We start from the raw sequence: 24,706 nt of genomic DNA on the forward strand, positions 1-24,706 counted from the left end.
CACGCTTTCAAAAAATACTAGGACTAGGGGGCATGCGATGAAACTACAGTGTAGTAAATTTAAAACAAATCGGAGAAAAGTTTTCTTCACCCAACGCATAATTAAACTCTGGAATTCGTTGCCGGAGAACGTGGTGAAGGCGGTTAGCTTAGCAGAATTTAAAAAGGGGTTAGACGGTTTCTTAAAGAACAAGTTCATAAACCACTACTAAATGGACTTGGGAAAATCCACAGTTCCAGGAATAACATGTATAGAATGTTTGTACGTTTGGGAAGCTCGCCAGGTGCCCTTGGCCTGGATTGGCCGCTGTCATGGATAGGATGCTGGGCTCGATGGACCTTTGGTCTTTTCCCAGTGTGGCATTACTTATGTACTTATGGACCCCCGGACCTCCGCCATCCCTTCAAAATGGCGGTGCCATGCCCAGGGCATCCTTGTGCTGGGCAGGGTGCCACCATTTTGAAGGCGGCGCTGGAAGAGGAGGAGAGTGTTCTACACCCTCGTCCATCACAGAGGTTGGGGGGGGGGGGAGAGGGGGCTACTAGACCACCAGGTGGGGGGTTGGGTTTGTGGCCCTCTGGACCACCAGGACTTTTTTGGGAGATGTGAGGCTTGAGGTCTAGAGGTCTATTGGACCCACAGCCCCCGTGTCGCTAGCTTGGGGTGTGGGGGGCTCTTGTCTGGTTCAGGTTGTCTGTTGAGGGAGATGGGGGGGGGGCCTGCTAGCATTCAGATCATGCTGGACAGGGCTCCCCGTTCCTCCTCAATGCTCTGTAAACCCTAATGCCAGAAGCAGCCATGATCATTAGCTTTTAAAAGCAGAGTTTTCTTTCATTGTTTGCTGTCATAATGAGGGCAATTCTATAAAGGGGTGCCTATTTGGAACCTGTTCCGTAAAGGAAAGTAGGAGTCTACTGTCCTTTATAGAATACTAGCACTACAGGTAAAATACATGAGTTTCATTTAGACACAACCGTTTACACCAGTCATAGAACTAGTGTATTTGCTTGCGCCTTGATCATTAAAAAAAAAAAAAAAAAAAAAAACACACACACTGCCCATTTTCAAACTACATACTATCGAATTTAGTTGCCAGTTTATAGCATAGCTGGAATGTTTGCATTTTTCACATATTTGCTGGTATTCAGGTCATTATGCATGTTCTTGGTGCCTAAATATTGAGACTCATTTTATAGAATTACCCCCCCTGTGATGTTTATGCAGCTTTATAATTACCTCCTGCATAGCATATGATGCAGTATGTCTTATTGGGCAGACTGGATGGACTGTTCAGGTCTTTATCTGCTGTCATCTACTATATTACTATGGATCAGACCAAAGTGATTGAATCCCAAATAACAGATTCAGTCCTTTTCGCTTGTACCCACGGATAAGCTTGGATTTCCCAAGTCCACATGACTAATAAAGATATATTTATTTATTTATTTGGATTTATTAACTACCTTTATGAAGAGATTCCTGTAGGAATTTGTCTAACCTCTTTCTAAACCTAGCTATACTAACTGCTTTCACAACATCCTCTGGCAACAGATTAATTGTGCTAAATGAAAACATTTTTTTTCTAAAGATGCTACCTGTTACCTTTGTGAAATGTCCTCAGGTCTAGTACTGTTTTAAAAAATTAACTCTTCATTATTTACCCATTGCACCCCACTCACATACAATCATGTCTTCAGTCAGTTGTCTCTTTCCCAGACTGAAGAGCCATAACCTGTTTAGCTGCCTTTATAGTGAAGCTGTTCATTCCCTTTATCATTTTGGTCACCCTTCTCTGAACCTTTTCAAGTTCAGGTATATCCTTGAGATGAGTTGACCATAACTGCAGACGGGCATAAAGGCACAATTCCACCATTATGACCTCTGTTCTATTTTTATTCTTTTCCAAATAATTCCTAATGTTCTAAAGCCACAGCACACCGAGCTGAGAATTTCAGTATTTTGTCCACAGTAAGCTTAAGATCTTTTTAATTTTGAATGATGATGCCTAAATTATTTTCCTTTTAATGCATCAGTTTGCTTTTGTGCACTTTTAAATTTAATTTTGTTATTTAGATGCCCAATCTCACAAGGTGATCCTGAAATTCTTTATAATATGCTCATGATTTAACTGTTATGAATAATTTTGTTTCATCAGCAATCTGGATCACTTCACTTGTTGCCTTCTTTTCTAGATCATTTATAAATACATTTAAACGCCAGTCTCTGTACAGCTCCTTGGTGTACTCTACTATTTACCTCTGCACTAAGGGAATTGATTCCAAACGTGGTCCTGGAGGCACCCCAGCCAGTCGGGTTTTCAGGATATCCACAATGAATGTCCATGAGAGAGATTTGCATGCACTGCCTCCACTGGATGCATGTCCCACTCATGAATATTCATTGTGGATATCCTAAAAACCTGAGTGGCTGGGGTGTCTCCAGGACCAGGTTTGGAATCCACTGATCTAGTCCTACACTCTTCTTATCATTCTTAACCAGTAAATAGTCTACAATAGAACATTCTCTTCTAGCTTATGACTTTTTAATTTTATGACAAGCCTCTTGTGCGGGACCTTATTGTGTACACTTTTTGAAAATCTAGATACACTATCCTTATAATTGAAAGAGAAAAACGCCTAGATTTCGACCCAAATCGGGAGATAGACGTTTATCTCACAAAAACGAATAAATCGATATAATGGAAAGCCGATTTTGGACGTTTTCAACTGCACTCCATCGCGGAAGCGTACAAAGTTGACGGGGGTGTGTCGGAGGTGTGGCGAAGGTGGAACTGGGGCGTGGTTATCGGCCGAGGAGAGATGGGCGCCTTTCGCCGATAATGGAAAAAAAGTATGCGTTTGTAGCTAGAATTTAGGGCACTTTTCCTGGACCCTGTTTTTTCACGAATAAGGCCCCAAAAAGTGCCCTAAATGACCAGATTACCCCCAGAGGGAATCGGGGATGACCTCCCCTGACTCCCCCAGTGGTCACTAACCCCCTCCCACCACAAAAAATGATGTTTCACAACTTTTTATTTTCACCCTCAAATGTCATACCCACCTCCCTGGCAGCAGTATGCAGGTCCCTGGAGCAGTTGTTAGGGGGTGCAGTGGACTTCAGGCAGGTGGACCCAGGCCCATCCCCCCCCCCTACCTGTTACAATTGTGCCGCTTAATGCTTAATCGTCCAACCCCCCCAAACCCACTGTACCCACATGTAGGTGCCCCCCTTCACCCCTTAGGGCTATAGTAATGGTGTAGACTTGTGGGCAGTGGGTTTTGAGGGGGATTTGGGGGGCTCAACACACAAGGGAAGGGTGCTATGCACCTGGGAGCTCTTTTACCTTTTTTTTTGTTTTTGTAAAAGTGCCCCCTAGGGTGCCCGGTTGGTGTCCTGACATGTGAGGGGGACCAGTGCACTACGAATCCTGGCCCCTCCCACGAACAAATGCCTTGGATTTATTCGTTTTTGAGCTGGGCGCTTTCATTTTCCATTATCACTGAAAAACAAAAACGCCCAGCTCACAAATTGTCGAATAAAACATGGACGTCTATTTTTTTCGAAAATACGGTTCGGTCCGCCCCTTCACGGACCCGTTCTCGGAGATAAATTCCCATGGAGATAGACGTTTTCGTTCAATTATGCCCCTCTATATATCCACCAATTCACTCTTTTCCACCTTCTTATTAACCTCTTCAGAAAAATCTAACAGGTTGGTAAGATAAGACTCTCCTTTGCCAAATCCATGTTGACTATGCCCTATTAATCCTATGTCAATCCAGATAATCAATAATTTTGCTCTTCAGATTAGCTTCTACCATTTTATTGGGTATTAATATCACACTCGCTGGTCTGTGGTATCCTGGATCATCACTTGAACCCTTTTTAAAAATGGGTGTTAATGTTGACCACCTCTAATTCTCCAGTTGGAGTGAAAACCTAGAGGCTACTTGTAATAAGTGTGCAATTTCATTTTCAAGTTTCTAGAACTCTAGGTTGTGTGCCATCTAGACATCTTGTCAATTCACTGTGGTTTGTTTCAGTTCCCCTGAATCATTGCCCTCGAAGAATGTTTTTGACATAGATATCTCCCCAAATCCCTCAAGGACCAAAGCAAAGAATTTGCTTTTCCTGCAATGGCTTTTTCTTTACTGAGTACTCCATTTAGCCCTTGCTTATCTGGTGGCCCAATTGATTCCTTCACAGGCTTAAAGTTTTTAATACTAGATTTTGCCTCTGTAGCAAGCTTCTGTTCAAATTCTGTTTTGGTCTGCTTAGTTGAAGCGTTACATGTGATGTGCCATTGCTCATGCTGTTTTCTGTGTTCTTTATTTGGATCCACTTTTTATTTTTTTGAAAAAATGTCCATTTGGAGGAGTAACATAGTGGATAGAACACCGGACTGACAACCAGGGAATCTGGATTCAAATCCTCTGCTACTTCTTGCCACATCAATTAATCTTCCATTTCCTCAGGTACAAAATTAGATTGTAAACTCTCCTGGGACAGGGTAATACCTAGTGTACTTGAAGGTGACTCACCTTCAAGTACTATTGAAAAAGATATGAGCTAAATACAGATAAATACAGTCTCTTTCACTTCATAATTTAGCCATTTTCTTTTAACTTTTTCTAATCTGGGCTTTCAAGATAGTGAATTTAATCAGCATGCAACTTTTAACCTTTGTAATGGCTTCTTTATGGGCCCTTTACTCAGCTGTGTTAAGAAGCTAGCATGGGTTTTACTGTATGGTACCTGTGCTAGTGGCTGCCTTTTGTTAAAACCAGCACAGTTTAAAAAATAAAAAAGTGCTATCTTCTTAACGTAGGTAGGGGGCAGTTCATGCATATGATGGGGTTGATCAGAGGAGTGGCCAACAGTGACAGCATATGGATCAGTACCACACTCGAGGTGGCACAACTGCCAATTAATGTAGCTGCACTTAACACCACCTCTTGAGACAACATTAAGTGCCCTGACTCCTCCCCAGAGACCTACTCGAGGGTTACACTAGGTGGGGAGTGTGTCCAGTCCTGGGTAGACTTCTACGATCAAGAATATATATATATATATATATCATCATATGCTATGAGTTTCTATTGGGCAGGCTGGATGGACCATGCAGGTGTTTGTCTGCAGCCAACCTAGTTTATAGTTTATTAGAATTTGCTTTACTGCTAGGACTGATTAGCGGTATACAGTGTTTTACAATACAGTCTTTTGATTTGTTACAGTCGGTTTGTAGAAGTCAGTACAATATTGCAGAGGTTTTTGATAGAAGAATTTTTCATAAGAATAACCAAGCCATATCACAATTGGACCTGTCTTCTGCATTTAGTATTTTGGATCATGAGTTGGTATTAGCAAGATGAAGTTAGGGATCTCTGATGGTGTTTTAAAATAGTTTCATAAGTTCTTGTCTAATAGATTATATAAAGTAAAAACTGGGAGCTATCATTTCTCTTTCTTGGTAATCCCCTTTTGGAAGGCTCCAGGGATTCCTGTTGTCCCCAAATTCTTTTCATGTTTTTATTAGCTCTTTGGCCAGGGCCTATGGAAATTGGGCCTTCAGTTTTACTCAGTGCTAATGATATTCTATTATTCCCTGTTTAAGGATACTTTTGCCTCAATTTACTCACTCTTAGACTCACTTTTGATTGTGATATAGGATTATTTTCCTGAACACTGCATTTGAAAACTGTCAAGCCTCTGATATTTGAGGGTTTAGCACAAGTATCAATAGAAATTAGATATTTATCTGTTTCGTGCTTAATTTGATTCCTTAAAGTATTTTATACCCTGTCTTGTAGATAGGTTTGTTGAATAGCAGAGGTGCAGTGAGGTGTTGTATTAGAACATTGGAGATTGGTGTCACAGCTAGCACAGTCCTCAGCTCCTTGTTCTAGCGATCACCAAATGGTGTGATTCAATAGTAAGACAAAGGAGGAGAGTGATATTGCGGAAGGGATGTCTGATAAGGTCTGTTTCTTTGCAGATGATACCAAACTCTGTAATAGGGTGGACACCCCGGAGGGTGTGGATGACATGAGGAAGGATCTGGCAAAGCTTGAAAAATAGTCCGATAATTGACAACTAAGATTTAATGCTAAGAAATGCAGGGTCATGCATTTGGGTCACAAGAATCCAAGGGCACAGTACAGTATAGGGGGTGATGTTCTTCTGTGTACGAAAGAAGAGCGGGACGGGGGTGATTGTGTCTGATGACCTTAAGGTGGCCAAACAGGTAGAAAAGGCGACTGTCAAAGACAGAAGGATGCTTGGGTGCATAAGGAGAGGGATGACCAGCAGGAAAAAAGAGGTGATACTGCCCTTGTATAAGACTCTGGTGAGGTCCCATTTAGAGTACTGTGTGCAATTCTGGAGACCCCACCTATGGAAAAATATGAACAGGATGGAGTCGGTCCAGAGGGCGGCTACAAAATTGGTAAGCACTCTCTGCCGTTTAACATATATGGACAGGCTCATGAACCTCAACATGTATATGCTGGGAGAGAGGGGCTATGATAGAGACGTTTAAATACCTCAGTGGCGTTATTGTACAGGAGATGAGCCTTTTTCAAATGAAGGGAAACTCTGGAATGAGAGGGCATATGATGAAGTTAAGAGGAAATAGGCTTAGGAGAAATCTAAGAAAATACTCCTTCATGGAAAGGGTGGTAAATGTGTGGAATGGCCTCCTGTTGGAGCCACAAGTGAAAATCCATTGTGAGGAAGGTTGTTTTTTTGTTTTGTTTTTTAAAATAAATATATCAAATTAGATTTAATTTTCACTTTGAAGAGTTCAGAGTTTTGGTGCAGGCTCTTATTTAACTCATATGGACTACTTCAACATTCTTTATTTAGGTCTACTATCTAAACTATTGTTAAAATCCCCTCCGAAGGGACACCACTTTGTAAGTGGTGGAGGGGCTTCTGTGTTTCAATGACTCAGAGGCTATGCTGAAGGGTTACCCATATCAGACAGGCCTCTGAGGAGAAACCAGACAAAGAGTGTCCCAAATTAGGGAGAGAGGAAAGATGGTGACCTGAAGCTCGTACACTCAACGGCCCAGCTGTCCTCTGAAGTTCAGTTTTTGTTCACTTGAAATTTCCTCTCTGCATTGCAGTTGCCTTAACAGAGGAAGGGGACAATGGGGGGTCAGCCGCCGATGACCAGCGTTTTGTCCCCTGTGCAGCAAGTGTGGGACCGCTGTATGACAAGCTGCCCATAGATGACTGGGTTGATGAGTCCTTTGATTAGTGCCGACGAAGGAGCATCGATGCTCTTGGACCTGGAAACAACTTCATCGCTCAAAAATCATTTAACCACCATGCCCAAAGGAGTGGAGGAGTGAGTCAGGGGTGTATGCTGAAACGGAAGTCGTTTACAGCTGAACCCGTGTCGGCGGTGCTACTCCTAAACCCTTAAGAGTTATCAGCTTGGAGTTTTTGGCTCCCGTGGAGGTTGCATTGAAGGTCATCTGGAGGGTGCTCCAGGACCTGACGGTGGTAGAGAATGACTTTGCTTCAGATATAGTCTTGTTAATGAGCCAAATGGATAATCTAATCGAATCCTTTGAGAATATACAGCAAATGAAGTTCTACTGAAGTAGGAAACGGTTAAGATTTGAAAATGATAAAAGACCAGAAAAATTTGAACAAAATGAATATTGTTACAGATGATTAATATCGAGATTGTTGTTTTCCCAGAGTTCCGGGTATGACTCCTAATGTTTTTTTTCCTCTGAAATGATTTCTCTTAATATATTAATTCAAAAGGAGTGAAGCCTGTGAAACTGGGATTACTTTAATCAGCGGGAATTGGATTGGAGATTCAAGGGTTTGTATTGTTAAACAATTTCTGGTTTTAAAAGGGAAAAAAAATGAAATGAGGTGTATTACTTTCACTAATATTGGATAATAAGTATGTTTCCAATGAAATTGATGGACTATGCACAGTTATGGTCTTTAAGAAACCAACCAGATGATCAATGTGAAATAATGATTTAGATAAATAATAACTGGGGATAATCAGGTTAATACCACGTTTTCTTTGTTTGCTGTTGTTTAAATTGATCTCCTTGTCTTGTTTCACTCTCCCTATTTATTTTGTGGTCTAAGAAAGAGAAAGATTGTATAAAATCCATTTATCTTGTTGAGATTGTTTTCTTCTAATATTGTTTTAATGTACAATCATCTCTGTTTTACTGTTTTGCAAGCGATCCTTGTAAAATGAAAAAAATTATAAATAAATGATTAAAATAAACTATTGTCAAAATTGCAGCTTTTACAAAACACCACTGCAAAACTTACATTTAAGTGATCTAGAAAGCTTTGCAGTTATCAACAAAGCTTACACCATCTACCTATGTGCCATGAGGAGGGAGACGGGGGACAGAGCATGGTGAGTGTGTCATTGAGGAGAGGGGAAGGGGTACAGCATGGGTAAGTATGCCATGGGGTAGGGAGCACAGAGCATGGGGGTGAAAGTACCATGAGGATTTTAGGGGATGGTGCAGAGAAACCTGAGATTGTAGCCCTGGTGTGGCGACAGAGCATGGTACGAGTGTACTATGGGAGAGGAGAGACAGAGCATGTGATGAATGTACCATGAGGATTTGGGGAGGTGTGGTATAGAGAAAGAAGGGGGCAGAGAAACCTAAGATTATACCCCTTGTGTGGGAAGAGATCACGCTTGAAGGTGTACCATGGGGGAGGGGAGGGAAGAGATACAATGAGAGCTGGGGAGAGGAGAAGAAAGAATGATGGGGGGGGGGGGGGTGCCTGGGGGGGTTGCATGAGGGAGAAGACAGTGTGGGCAGACAGGATTAGGGGTCTTGTTGGAAGAACTGCAGTTGGAGTAATAGATGGAACCTGAGGAAGAAATTTCAGGCCTTATGATGGGGAAATTCTGTGCAAAAACAAATAATGCAGAATTTTTAAATATTTTGCACAGAATTCCCCCAAGAGCACATAGGGGCTTGTTTTTAGCTCCTTACTTCATGTCTGTAAGCGTCTTTGGACTATTATAAGAAATAGCTGCTTAAAAGTTAATATGATGTCAGCACCTCAGACTAAAAGCTTTCATCTGCCCCGTGGTTGGGGGGAAGGGGAGGTAATAGAAAGGAAAGGGTCAGGAGTACCCCCCTGAACAATTGCACTCCATCTTTACCTATGCATTCTTCTCAGACATCCCTTCTGCACCACTGCCCCAGATACCCTTCTCAAACCATATTCCACCCCCCATGCTTGTTATACTGGCACTCCTACTGCACCACTGCCCTATTAACCTTACATACCTTTATCCCTACACATCACATCCACACTACGCCCCTTAGTGTACACAAACTCTTGCTCCCCTGCCCTCACCTCAGGCATCAGGCATCTTACACACAGCCAGATACTTCCTTACCCATCCCACTTGTTCTCCTTCCCTATTCCCCCAACCTAAAAACCATACTGCCAACATCTCCCTCTTTACATACTCCTGCCCCAGATGACCTTCAATTTCCACACATATCAGCAGTCCCTTACTCCCTGACTGGAGCTCTGTAGGGTTTTTCTTTTCCACAGCCCTTACTTTCTTGGGAAACATAGTGTTACAGAGGTCCATTCAATCTTAGCTATGCCAGTGTCCTATTTCAAGTGGGATTGCAATCTCAATTAGTACTTGAGGTAATGGAGGATGAAGGACTTGTCCAGGATCACAAGGAGCATCAGTGAAAAGTAAGTAGGGTTTGATTCCTGGCTTTTCTGGTTCTCAGCCTGCTTCTGTGACCAGTAGTCTATTCCCTTGAAGATTTGAAGGTAACTACTACTACTTATTTTTATATTGCTACTAGATGTACACAGCACTGTACTCTAAACATGTAAGAGACAGTCCCTGCTCGACGGAGTTTACAATCTAATCAGGACAGACAGAACAAATAAGGGATTAGGGAATTACTTATGGTGAGAACGATAAAACAGACATGGGTATTGAACAAGTGAATAGGAGTTGGGAGTTAAAAGCAGCCTCAAAAAGGTGGGCTTTTATTCTAGATTTGAGTATGGCCAGAGACGGAGCTTGACGTACTGACTCGAGAAGTCTATTCCAGGCATATGGTGCAGCAAGATAAAAGGAATGGTGTTTGGAGTTGGCAGTGGAGCAGAAGGATTCAGATAAGAGAGATTTACTTGATGAGCAGAGTTCCTGGTCAGGAATGTAGGGAGAGATAAGAGTGGAGAGGTACTGAGGAGCTGCACTTGTAAGTCAATAAGAGGAGTATGAACTGTATGCTGAAAGGGATGGGGAGCCAATGAAGTGACGAGGAGATGGCTAATATAAGTCATGCAGCAGAATTTTGAACGGATTGAAGGGGGAGAGAGATGTTTTAATGGGAGACCTGTGAGAAGCAAGTTGCAATAGTCTAAGCATTAGGTGGTAAGAGTGGGGATAAGGGTTTTGGTAGTGAGGTTAGAAAAGAAGGGACAAATTTTGGTGATATTGTAGAGAAAAAAACGACAGAATTTAGCAGTCTGTAGGATATTTGCAGAGAAAGATGAGTCAAAGGTGACTCCAGGGTTATGAGTTGATGAAACATGGAGAATGAGAGTTATCACAAAATGCCTAGCCACCCGCCTGGGGTTATCCCTGCGGCCACTTAGAGGGTCTGTCCTCAGTACTGTTCAGATCCACCTGCACCTGGGCATATGCTGTACACTAGACCCTCCTCCCACTGACTGGGTCCCAACCACCCCTGGGCGAATCTCCCACTCTCAAATTATCCCTGGTGATTTCTAGGTTACTTGTGCCACACTCCCAGTGGTCCCACAGTTCCTAGAAAGCACCCAGAAACCCAGCACATAAACCACCAAGATTCTTAGTCAGTCCAGACAAGCAGAGCCAACAAACTGAAAGGTTTTATTGTCAGGAAATTGAACAGTGAACCCTATAAATAGATGAAAAAGAACAGCACACAATAACAGGTAACTGAATATGGATCGATATCTAAACATTTAGTCACTGCCTGGTTAGAGCCTGGGAAGTTCAGGAACATATAGCTGTTCCCAAATTATGAAATATATAACTGTTCACAGGGCCTCAGTAAAGAGGTCTTTCTCTCTTTTACTACCAAACTGAGACTAAACAAAATTACCTCAGAGCTTAAGCCAAGGGTTGTAGGCGGGATAAAAGAAAACTGTTACTTCTGGTACAGTTCCACAAAAAAAAAAAAAAACAATCGCCATCTGCAGCCCAAACAAGGAAAAATACACTTCAAGAAATAATTACAGTTTTACAGGCTTAAAACCCCACTGTTTGACACACCTCTCTCCTTTAAGAGAGACCCTGGACTGTGTCCTTTTTCAGTCTGCTAGCCAGGTCTTGACAGTCCAGTGTCAGAGCGTTTCTGGCTGTTCCTTCCTGGAGAGGCCATCAGCATTCTCATGTTCACTGCCCTTCCGGTGCTGTATGGTGAAGTTGTACACCTGCAGGGACAGGCTCCACCGGAGTAGCTTGCCATTCTCTCCCGAGACTCTTTTAAGCCAGACCAATGGATTGTGATTTATGATGAGAGTAAAGTCTTGCCCATACAGATATGGCTGCAGTTTCTTAAGGGCCCACACTAAAGCCAGACATTCTTTCTCAATTGTGACATATGCTACCTCTCTGTCAAGGAGCTTGTGACTTGGGTACACAATGGGGTGCTCCTCCTCTCTGCTATTCACTCAGTCGAGTACAGCCCCAATGCCATATGCCGAGGCATCAGTCTGTTCCACAAATCTTTGCTGGTAATTGGGTGCAACTAGTCCTGGATCAGTAGCTAATGCTATCTTTAATGCCTGAAAGGCTGCTTCACACTCTGGCAACCAGGTAATTATTCGGGGTAGTCTGTTTTTAGTCAGGTCAGTCAGGGGCTTGGCTATAGTGCTGTAGTGAAGCACAAACTTTCTGTAATATCCTGCTGTCCCTAGGAAGGCCAACACTTGCGTTTTGGTTTGGGGAGTGAGCCAGTTCTGTATAGCTTTCACCTTAGCTGGCTCAGGCTTTAGCTGTCCATCTCCCACTCTGGGCCCTAAATATTGCACTTCTGCCATCCCCATCTGTCATTTGCTGGGCTTAATGGTTAGGCAGGCCTCCCTGATCCATAAGTACCATAAGTATTGCCATACAGGGACAGACCAAAGGTCCATCAAGCCCAGCATCCTGTTTCCAAAAGTGGCCAATCTAGGTCACAAATACCTGGCAAGATCTCAAAAATGTACAAAACATTTTATGCTGCTTATCCCAGAAATAAGCAGGGTATTTTTCCCAAGTCCATTTTAATAATTGTCGGCGACCTCTACAAGGAAAACAACATTTAAAAGGTACTGGCATGTGTGTGTGTGGGAGGAGCTGCCAGAAGTGTCAGAACAGCACAAATTAAGCCCTGAAAGTACATATACAAATAATAATCAAAATAGGCATAACATAAGTACTATAACTGAACATCCTTAAAAATATTTTAAATAAAAACAGTAATAAATCCCCGAGAAAAATCTCACTCAAAGGCTTTCACAAACAAGTAAGCCTTCAATTATTTCCTAAACCGTAAGTAAGGGATGATCTTTCTTAAATCCAGTGGTAAGTAATTACACAGAATTGTACCAGTAACACCACTCTGGTGTTATGTTCAAGTCCTGCTAGCCCAGCTGAGCAGAAAATCAAACCAGACAATATATAAGCAGAGACGTATCTGAACTTCGGCGGTAGGGGGGGCCAGAGCGAGGGAGCACATTATAGCCCCCCGCCACTGCTGCCGCCGCCAGTGCCGACCCCCCTGCCGCTGTCACCTACCTCTGCTGGCGGGGGACCCCAACCCCCGCCAGCCGAGGTCCGCTTCCTCCTGCCGCTGCCTTTAAAAATATTCCTTCAGCTGGCGGGGGACCCCAATCCCCGCTAGAGCCGAGGTCTTTTAAGTTCTTTTTCGTCCTCCGTGCTGTTCAAAGCTGCTGAATCCAGTTTCGGAGTCTGACGTCGCAGCATGTTGTATGTGCAGGACGTCAGGCTCACAGAAACAGAGTCTTTGAGTCTGACGTCCTGCACGTACAACGTGCTGCAACGTCAGACTCCGAAACTTGATTCAGCAGCTTTGAACAGCATGGAGGACGAAGAAGAACTTAAAAGACCTTGGCTCGGCTGGCGGGGGTTGGGTTCCCCCGCCAGCTGAAGGAATATTTTTAAAGGCAGCGGCAGGAGGAAGCGGACCTCGGCTGGCGGGGGTTGGGGTCCCCCACCAGCAAAGGTGGCCCACGGCGATGACGGGGGAGGGTTGACGGCGGGAGGGGGTCCAGGGCAAAATCTGCAGGGGCCCAGGCCCCCGTGGCCCCACGCAGATATGTCCCTGTATATAAGTAACAGTAAACAGTTCCATTCCACTCTAACTAACATCCAGATTGCAGAGAGCAAAAGAAAGATATTGTGGAGGGAACAGATTCAGGAAGAGACATCCTGGGAAAAGGAGAAAATGGGACTGAGAAAGTACTGAAGACACCCATACTGGGGAGTGGTGGTGATCCAGGACAACCAAATACAGATGAGGATGAAAGGCTGTGGAGTAGGCTTTTGAAGGAAGATGGAGACATAAACATGATACACTGTATTATAAAGCCACTTCCATCATATTTGTCCAGTGCTGTAACAAGCTGTAAACTTGTAACATTTGTTTTGTACATGAAAATAATTTTTTAAACATGGTTTATGTTTTTGTTTCCTCTCCTGTCTCTATCAGGCTATGAGTATCATGCTGTTTCCCCAGAATATTCCTGCTGCCTTGAATTTACTCACTAGCATGGTGGATGATATGTGGCATTACGCGGGAGATCAGTCTACTGATGTAAGCACCAGCTGTTCATAAAGGAATTTATCTCTGTACCATGTCCTCTCTTCCCTCCCCCAAACAACCCTCAGGTCTGGTCTGTCTAAAGTTGTTCCGGCCTGGAAAGGTTAATTATGTTACTGCTGTACTGTATTCTTATAGTCTGTGGGCATTCACATTGCTTTAGCAACGCACAAGAAGAGCTGAAGGAAATAGTTTGCAATTAAGAGTAAGTAAGTATATTTAATTGAAAAACTTTAGCATTCTGCAAATAATTGAACAGCAAAAATAAAGGATACAGTATTGGAACTAAGACAGAACAGGTGTAATGCCTGATTTTAATGCTCTTGTTTTGTTTTATTATTATGTATGTTTTATTGTAAACCACATAGACCAGTTGGATATTGCAGTATAAAAAATTGTAAATAATATAAAAATAGGTTTGCAGCACACACACAAATTCTTACAACATATGGTGGTATTACTAAATAGAGAAGTGACTATTATATATGTTGATGTGGGTTGCAAACCTATTAGGTTTATATATATTTAAATTTATAATATACACATGTGTGCGTTGACCCTTTTCGTATATGTTGTAAATCCCTGATGTAGGCAATGCACTAAAACATAACTGTGTTAATTATCCTTTGTTAGTTGTTCTTTTAGATTGCTTGATTAAATGTATCTAAGTGAAAAACTATATGTATTGTGTTTATTGCAAACTTGTCATTTCTTTCTGCCCTTTGTGTGGCAGTGTTTTACTTTGTTGGCTTTGCTTCTGTGTTGGGCTGATACTCAGTGCTTTGACATGAAAGTCACAGGGCCAATTTGAGGGGAACTGAGATTCGGTACCTGGTCAAAATAGCCCTGACAAAAAAGCTCCAAACAAAAAAAGCTCCCGACATAGTAGTCCCTGACATAACAGCCAGTGTCAAAACGGCCTGCCCACAATATAACCCTTAACAAAAGGGCCCAATCAGGCTGCCCAGAATATGGCACTGCATTTTTTTCCTAATAATCTTACCTTGCCAAACAGGATAAGGTTGGTAAGACTATGAAAATGATGACAATATTGTTTTGCTTTTTTAAATTAGTATGTTGATGGAAAAATAGTTTCTTTAAATAGCAGAACAGATCATGAATACCAGTTTGTAGCTGTAGAATTTTGTTTATTTATATATGCTTTATTGAATTGAATGCTGGTAGGAGCCTTTATCAGTGAAGATTTCAGTTGTAGTTTATTATATTTTTTGTGATGTTATTTTTTCTTAGGGGGCTGTTTTGTTAAGGGGGCTATTTTGTGTAGGGGCTATTTTGTCAAGAGTTGTTTTGTAGGGGGGGCCATTTTGTCAAGGGCTATTTTGTTAGGATGTGAAATGTCAAGGGTTATTTTGTTACAGGGCTGTTTTGTCAGGGCTTTTTTGTCGGGGCTCTTTTGTCAGGGCTATTATGACTGGGTGCTCTGAGATCCATATGTAAAGATTGGAGTATTTTATGGCACTCCATTGGCATATGAAGAATTTGTTGAAAATAGTTTGATATTTACTCTCTCACCTGCCACCACTCTTGTCACTCTAGATTGACATCTGTCTTTTTACCCCTTTGTTTCACCCTCATTTCAGAGTAGGACCAAACATAATATATAAGTATTTTCACCAAATAGCTGTTGGCTGAAAAGGATTTGTCAAGATTCATTTCTCAGTAGTGGGGAGAGTTAGTGCCTTAAACTTCTGAAAAGCACATAGGGACATGTTTAATTCATGGGGTGGCCCAAGGTGCTGCACTAATCTAGTCCGAACTTGGCCCTACATGGTACACTACTGAAAATAGGTAGAAGAAGTAACAGAAAAAAAATCTGGTTGTCCTTTCTCCTTTTTGGCCACTTCTTCTTTGATAGGACACTAGTGAAAATGAGAACATGACCAAATGCATGGTTTTCATGTGCTTGTTTAGGATGCCCTGGTATTAAAACCTAACATTTTCTCATGGTTTTGTGTGTCATCAACAATTCAGTAGTCACATGCCCTGCTCCATTGTCCTCAATGTTGGGAGAAGGATAATGCCGTCTTTCTTGGGTCTTGCCTTATAGATAAACTGGTACACTCGCAGGGCTATGCTGGCTGGCATCTACAACACAACTGAGCTAGTAATGGTTCAAGACTCCTCTTCTGACTATAAGGACACCTGGCACTTTCTAGAGAACCGAATTGACAATGCTATGAAGATGGGACATGCTGCCAAGCAGGTAACACATTAGCACTAAATGTAATGGATTTTTCAATAAATGCAGTATAAATATTTTTAATCAGGGAGTTTGTAAACTAGCTTCCAACAAGCACAAACTACAAAAAAACAATATATAAAGAACCAGCAGAACAATTTTATACAAACTAGGGGTGGGGGTGGGGATGCTGTGTTTGTAACTGAAAACCACAGCTTTCTGACATCTTCACTGACTTTACCTGGATCTAGTCAATGAGTACAAACATTTCTCATATTAACATTTGAACGGTTCTGTCAGCTCTATTGGTCCTGGAGGAAATTGGAGCCTTAGTAAGTAGTGATACTTCTTTAAAGTATTAATAAGATATGACGACGAAAGCAGCCCAAAAAGAAAGACAGAGGGGAAGGACGGCCGAAGACAAAATGGCGACGGCCTTCCCCGAAACCAATCCATCGGTGTCTTCGGCGTGGGTGGCTGAGATCACCTCCGAATTAACGGGGGTGATGGAAGATCTATTAGATCGTCGGCTGATTCCGCTTGACCAAAAATTGGATACTAAATTGGAACAGTTGAATACGAAAATAGAGGATTTGACTAAGGAGTGCATAGCGTTCCAAACTACAGTCAGCGAAGTGGAAAACAGGCTGACGGGAGTGGAGGACTCTCAAAAAACTGTGCAGAAAACGATATCCGATTTGGAATCTAAAATTGAGGATTTGGAAAACCGTTCCAGACGGAATAACATCCGATTGGTTGGCTTACCTGAAGCGCTCGGGGGAAAACAGCTGGAGAGGATTCTAGAACAATGGCTGACCAAAAGTATTGAATTTCCAGCAGAGCTTGGTCCTTTAAGAATTGAACGAGCGCATCGGCTGGGAGTTCGCCAGATGAACGCTGTTAAGCCACGAGTAATTATCTGCAAAGTACTCAATTTTATGCACAAGCAATACATTTTGCAGGCAGCAAGATCAAATAACTCTTTGACTTATGAAAAAGCAAAAATACTCTGCTTTCAAGACTACTCAGTAGGTGTTGCAGCCAAGAGAAAAGCGTTTTCTACCGTGTGTTCAAAATTATTTGCTTTGAAGATCCGTTTTAGCCTGCAATATCCGGCTACATTGAAAATAACACATGGGGGCAAACTACGATCATTCACGTCTGAAAGGGAGGCAAAAGACTTTATTGCGCAGATAGAGCACTCGGATAAGGCTGTTCCTGAGGACACAGAACCTGCGTGAGCCCGAAAAGAGCGGCAGCTATGAGGCTGGGAGGAATCTAGCTCTGGATGCGATTAACTATATTCAACAAATTTGAAGCAGGAGAACTCTTAAGGGGCAGATACCATTGAGAGACTCTGGCACAGATGGTGATAGAACTGCTAATCGGTTTTGTTGGTATTTAATTTTTATGTTAATACTGTTATGATGGTTCTGCTCAATATAAAGGGGGAGTTTAAGAAGGGGAGTATATTTAGAAGTTTAAAGGTTGGGAAATGTTAAAATGTAAAACACGAAAGAATAAGGTTCTAGAAGAACTAAGAACTAACAGAAATAAGGGGAGAAGGTGGGTTAGCGTTAAAAAGTGACAGCTTCATATAAGGAAGCACATGGTAAAGGGAGATGGGGAGGGAGAGGGAGGGATATGGGAGGGAGGGATGGGCTAGCGGGGAATTGGAAGCGGAGAGAATTGATGCGGAGGGTTAAATATGTCAAAGAAATGGAAGGAAAGACAAGTTGTACCATAAAATGCATTAACATCAGACTAAGAGAGCAGCTAATATGTGACGAGATGGGGAGCCATAGGCTGGGATGGCTTCTCATGAATTTAAATACGAGTTTGTCAATTAAGGATAATGTGAACTTATATTACACAAGATGATTAAAATTGTCACTTGGAATATAGGTGGTATACACTCCCCTATTAAAAGATCTAAAATTTTGCAGCACTTGCAAAGACTAAGGGTAGACATAGCGATACTGCAGGAAACCCATTTATCTGATGAAGAGCACGCAAAGTTGGTTAAATGGTGGGTGGGAGACTGCATTGCTTCACCAGCGGTGGGCAATAAGGGGGGTGTGGCCATCCTTATCAGGAAAGGAGTGGTGACCCAAATTCATAATCAGCATAAAGATACAATGGGTCGCTTTGTGTTTTGTAAGGTTACTATTGCCAGGAAACAAATAATTTTAGGTGGTGTGTACGCCCCAAATACACTGGACCTTAAATTTTATAAAAAAGTAACTACAACCATTGCCAACATGGAGGCCTTACCGGTGATATTGGGTGGAGACTTTAATATGCCATGGAATCCACAAATTGATAAGTCTCATCCATCAATGGCGCGAGGGGAAAGGAACACTAGAGGTTTACCTGACATGTGCAATACACTAGACCTTTTAGATGTATGGCGCACGTTACACCCAACAGAGAGAGAATATACACATCAATCAAGGGCTCATCAAACCCATTCTAGAATTGATTACCTGTTAGTGTCACGCAAGATTTTTACCGATATACAAGAAGTAGAAATTGGGCCTTGTTTGATTTCAGATCATGCCACAGTTTGGATGACTTGGAAATTAGGAGATAATAATTCCCAAAGAGGGGGAAATTGGTCATTTCCTAGTTACCTTTATAAAAGTGGGAAATTTAGAGAATATTTAATAGCTAAATGGGAGGAGTACAAACACTTCAATGAAGGATCAGTACTAGAGGCGCCCACGTATTGGGAGGCAGCAAAGGCAGTCATCCGAGGGGAAATTATCAGCTATGTTAGCAATTACAAAAAACAACGTGATAGAGAATTATTGAGATTAGAAAAAGAACTTTTACGCTTGACTACTCGATATGGGCAAAACCCGGCTTCAAAGATACATAAAGAAATAATTTCAGTCCAAACAGAGATAAATGCACTGCTGCATGAGAGGGCAATAAAGTCCCAAAGTTATTATCGTTTCCAACTTTATAAACATGGGAACAAAAGTGGTAAATTCATGGCTAAACTGATTGCACCACAATCAACAGCAAGATACATAGGTGCTATTAAAGGCAAAGACGGAAAACTAATAAACAAGGATGAAGAAATCAATAAAGTTTTTCAGGTTTACTACCAACAGCTCTATAGCGCAGGGGAGAATCAGGGTTTACAGAATGATCTTTACTTGCAAAATATTGACACCCCTTTGCTGAGACAGACAGAACTCCAACAATTGAACGAACCCATAAGTTGTGATGAAATTATATGGGCAATTGGCCAAAGCAAATTGGGAAAGGCACCCGGACCTGATGGCTTAAAATCTGAATTTTATAAATTGTTAGGTGAAAATATAGCCCCCATATTAAATGAGGTATTTAATGAATGGGTGATGAAGGGGAAATTACCGGAAAATCTTAACTTGGCTCAAATTATAGTGCTGCCAAAGCCTAAGCGCGATGCGCAATATGTATCCTCCTACAGACCTATTTCACTTCTGAATTGTGAAGTCAAATTATTTGCAAAAATATTAGCCAAGAGACTAGGGACGGTACTACCAAATTTGACACATGAAGCACAGGTGGGGTTTGTGCAGGGTCGATCTGTAACTAAGAATTTGCGAAGTATTCTATTATCTTTGGAACATCTTAAAGGGTCTGCAGAAAGTGCTTTATTGGTCAGTTTTGATGCTGAAAAGGCATTTGACCGTGTGGAATGGCCTTTTTTATTTTCAGTTTTAAGTAGATATGGGTTTTCGGGATGGTTTGTACAAGCCATTAAAGCACTATATACCGCCCCTAGAGCACGGATCATGGTAAATGGAATGGTATCGGCAAATTTTGAGATCATGAGAGGGACACGCCAAGGATGTCCACTCTCCCCGTTACTATTTGCATTATACTTAGACCCGTTGGTACGAGACATAATTTCAATAAGATCCATTAGGGGAGTGGAGATTGGATCGATGACATTTAAAATTGCAGCATTTGCGGATGATTTGCTGGTAGCACTTACTGAACCAAAGGCATCACTTGCAGATCTTCTAGAAATAATTAAGGAATTTGGAGATCATTCAGGATTCAAATTAAATCTGGATAAGTCAGAAGCCCTGGCGATACCAGTTAACACCAAATCTCTTTGGGGAGCAGAATTCCCGCTGAGATGGGTAGAGGGTTCTTTTAGGTACCTGGGAATTTTGCTTGCTTCTCAGACAGGAGACATATACAGCCTAAATGTCAATAGATTGTTCAGTCAAACAGAACAACAGCTGGCAACCTGGAAGATGTTACCGGTGCCACTAATAGGTCGAATTTGTCTCATACGAATGGTAATATTACCCAGATGGCTATATGTATTACAAGTCCTGCCATTGAGATTGTTACAGAAAGATATCAAACGATTCTATCGAATGATAGGACAGTTCTGTTGGGCAAAGAGAAAGGCTAAACTGAAGTTGCAGTTGATGCTGGGGAACTGGCAGCAGAGTGGATTGGGATTGCCTAATCTACAATACTATAATCTGGCAAGCCTGTTGCGGTTAGTGAGAGATTGGATTTTTTCTGCAAATACACACACCCCGCTAGAATTAGAAAAGATATACTTTAGCCCTTACAATATGGTGACCTTGCTGCATCTCAATAATAAATCGGTGCCAAAGAAATTTAAGGGTAGTATAATACTGGCTCCTCTACAAGAGGCATGGAAATACTTGGGGACAAAACTGGGGGGACAGCCGAATATGACAGAATGGTTGACCATAAGGGGGAACCCGTTGTTTACGCCAGGATTGGAAAATCAGGTGTTTCGGAGGTGGGCAAGGAGAGGGCACACATGTCTAAAAACAATAATAGATTTAGAAGGGAAAATTAAACCTCTAAGTCAACTAATACCCACTGACGCTGCACACTGGGAGGACGTGTTTGGGTATGGTCAGATAAAACACTATATACAAACACTTAATGCAGAAGAGCTTAAGTTTCAATTGGGGGAGAAAATTAAACAGTTTTATGATGAAATATCAGAAGAAGCCCCCACAATTTCGCAGCTCCACAAACAATTGTGGACTTTGAGGTCAGATAGAGATTGGTCACAACTTCGCCGTAGGTGGGAAGCAGATACAAAAGTAGATTTATCTAATTGGGACATAGCAGCACACATACGGAACATCCCTAAACTGATTAATGGAGCAAACTATAGAGAATGTGCATTTAGAATAATACATAGAGCATACTTCACACAACGCCAGTTCTATAAAGTAGGAGGGATTGACACACCAATCTGTATGAAATGCACACTGGAGGAAAATTCGTTCTATCATGCATTTTGGGAATGCACAAAAATACAGCTTTTTTGGGAAAAGATACTGGCATTTATGAATTCAATCATTTCAAGTACTATAGTGGGCACTCCGGTGCAATTAATATTGGATTGCCCAAGAGCATTCAGTGGCCTTACGGCAGATGAAATATTGTTAAGTCGCAAATTATGTTTGGTAGCCAAAAAATGTATTTTGCAATGTTGGACTTCGGATAAACCCCCAGATTACTGGCAATGGCGAAATCAGGTGCATCTTTTAATGACATGGGAAGCAAGGAATGCAAAAGGCTCCTGTCGTGGGAAAAAATGCTTCCTTAAAGTTTGGGGGCCTATGTTGGATACCTTAACGCAGAGAGGTCGGAGTCTTGTACTCAATAAGCTTTGATAATATTATAGAATAATGGTACACTTACCTGAACTCATAAGCACAATTTAATTATTAATGAATAGCAGGGGGGAGAGGGTGGGGAGAGAAGAAGGAAGGGGAGAAGGAGGGGGGAATATAAAAGATGACTGTGATGTATATTTAACAAAACACCCCCTCCTTAAATGTACGTTTGGCTGTTAATGAGCAGGTTTGGGAGGGTAGGCAAAGAGACCAGGGGAAGATGCATAAAACTATTGATGATGGAATTTATTGCTGTATACAAGTTAATATGCTGTATTACTTATAATGCTCAATAATAGAAGTATTGGCAATGTTAAAATGTTTATAATGTTGAATCATCAATAAAAACAGTTGAAATATAAAGTATTAATAAGAAAGATACATAAGCTTTTGAGACCTTCAGTCTGAAAAAATGCAAATACTATATACCATAGGTAATGCTAGTCTGAGTAAAATACTATTACTTTATATAATGTGTCTGTTTATATGTGTTCATGTATGCACGTAATTTAAAGAACAAATTCATAAAATGCACATGTATGATATTTAGAACACTGAAGTCCCAAATTCGTTGAAGACCAACCTTTTTTTAAACCTTTGTATGAATTTTCTTTATTACATGTTTTTCTTTTCTTGCCTGCCTAAGACTTCTTTCCCTCACGATTTTCCAATTTTACCTATTCGTATGCTTGTCATATATCTCCCTGATGTTTTTCATGAAATTTCTCTCCTTTTCATCAGCTTTTCATCTTTCTCTCTCTTTTACTACACCTTTCATATCTGACCCTTCCATTCTCCTTTCCATCTTTTCTTCTTCCCCATCACACTCTGTCGGTGAACATCATGTAGTAAATGTGATTAGAAATGTATTTTGTAAACTAAAGGCAGGGCAACATTTGAGAGGTTTACTACTGAGTCCAGACAATTTTTGTACAGTAGTACAGAGTGTGGTTGTTCCTAGCTTAGATTATTGCAATGGTTTGTTCCTGGATATCAGGAAATGTCAGCTCAGGGCACTGCAAGTCACCCAAAATGCTGTGACAAGGGTGTTGGGGAGGTGTAGTCATTTTGAGCAGATTACACCTGTGCTCAAGCGACTACATCTACATGATAGGATTTCTACTATTCTTACTGCCAAACTGAGTGTTTATTAGCTAAAGAGATTGTTATGTTCCATGAATTCTGCTGTTCTAGATGTACCCAATTATCAAGATGTTAGGTTGGAGGAATTGCGGCGCTCAATTTTTTTTATGTTGCAAGGCCGCAACTTTGGAATCGGCTTCCTTTATGTATTAGAGAATTGCAGGAGATGAGTGGGTTCAGGAAATTGTAAAAAACATTTCTGTTCCATCAGGTATACAATGCAGACTGATGTTTACTGGGGTTGACCTTTGTGGTGGGGACATAGTTGTATTTACTTTATATTTTAATTATGAACTGTATTTATTTTTTGTTTAGGTAGAGTTTATGTTAATGGCATAGTTGTTATGTATTAGATCTTATTATGCCTGTGTTTGTTGTATTCTACCTAGAAGACTATGGATAGAGTGGAATTTAAATTTTTAGATACATATGCATTAGCTCTCTCATCTCCTGTTCAGCATCACCTTCTTGTGCTGCCACCTTTGTTTCCATCTGTCTGTCCTTCTAGCGCCCCTACACACACTTAGCTTCCTTCTCTCAGAATCAAGATTTTCACAACCATGAATTGCTTTCCCTCTTGCACCTGGGCCTAGATGTTTTCAGCCCTAAACAGACCAAGTAACCAGCCATGAAATCCTATTCATTATGGTGAGCTGATACCTCTTATATCGGCAGCTATGAAATCAAGATAGGTAAAACAGGGATGAGACGGGTAGATTAAGATATGGAAGAGTTCAGTGTCTGAGAGAAAGCAGGGCAGTACTGTTGACATCTAAGCGCTATGTGTGTGTTTCTATAGTATATATAATTTGTCTGAAGACCAGCAGTTTACCAAATCATACAAATCAATAACATGACATCGCAGTACTAAATGGAAAACCTTCCAGAGCTTTGTGCTTTCACTGTGCATGTGCAGCAGTTCCTACATTGCAGCGGCTCCATGGCTTCCCTCAGCTTCCTTTTTCTCCTAACAGCATTGGATGACCATATTCCAGTAGCCCACAGATTTGTTTTTTGAAAGACATTCTTAATTTCTTCATACTTTCTCCTGGCGCTTGCCTAACAATTTCTAGTAGTTGTCTTAGGTTTTTGGCTTTGCCGAAGTTTATGTGGGTGGGTGTTTGTACCTGGAGATTGGTGGGAAGAGCTAGCTGTCCTGGTCCATGTGGTTATCAGTGTAGAAAGGTGCAGGAAGGAGATTCTGGAGACTACATTTAATTTGCTGGGTAGGAGATCTAAAGCCAGAAGTTCCAGTACATCATTTTTAGAAATACTTCCAGTTCTAGGACCCTAGAATCTCAGTGAAAAAATGGTGCAGGAAAGAGGGATATAGATTTGTTAGGAAATTGGAAACAATTTGAGGAATACTGACAAAATGGTCTCTGTTTTACCTGTTGCTAGTTCTAATAATTAAAAGGGTGTGTGAGCCACCTTGCTGAGGGGGGCGTGTCAAGATGGCGGCCTGACGGTGCAACAAGGTTTTCTATATACCAGTCAAGAACCAAGATATTAAAGGTCAAAAGGAAACAGAACAAAATTTAACTGACTTTCTGGAAAATTCTACCTGTGAGATTAAAGACCGAGGAACTTTGATAGTTCAATTTGTTTTTGAGCAGGATTTGAACCATGTACTGAATTTATACTTTAAAAATATTTCTAAACTATTTTATGGGCAAAACGTTTGGGTATACCCGGATGTTTCTAGGTCTACTCAAGATAGAAGAAAGATGTTTTTGAGCTTGCGCAATGAGTTAAAAAATTTGGGAGCTACATTTATGTTGGCATATCCCTGTAAATGTAAGATCACATACTTGGGGAAT

At 41.4% G+C, this 24,706-nt stretch overlaps 1 protein-coding gene across 2 annotated transcripts in view; it reads left to right on the forward strand.

Moving 5' to 3' along the window:
• Nucleotides 1–24,706, forward strand: part of COQ9 (coenzyme Q9) — a 95,878-nt gene that overhangs the window by 56,071 nt on the left and 15,101 nt on the right. For both annotated transcript variants that reach the window (XM_030203571.1, XM_030203572.1), the window contains exons 6-7: nucleotides 13,752–13,856; nucleotides 15,931–16,086. In XM_030203571.1, coding sequence (XP_030059431.1) covers nucleotides 13,752–13,856; nucleotides 15,931–16,086 — 261 coding nt within the window. The remainder of the gene's footprint in view (nucleotides 1–13,751; nucleotides 13,857–15,930; nucleotides 16,087–24,706) is intronic.

Source organism: Microcaecilia unicolor, chromosome 5, assembly GCF_901765095.1.
Source record: "Microcaecilia unicolor chromosome 5, aMicUni1.1, whole genome shotgun sequence".
In the NCBI taxonomy this organism is placed as follows: domain Eukaryota; kingdom Metazoa; phylum Chordata; class Amphibia; order Gymnophiona; family Siphonopidae; genus Microcaecilia; species Microcaecilia unicolor.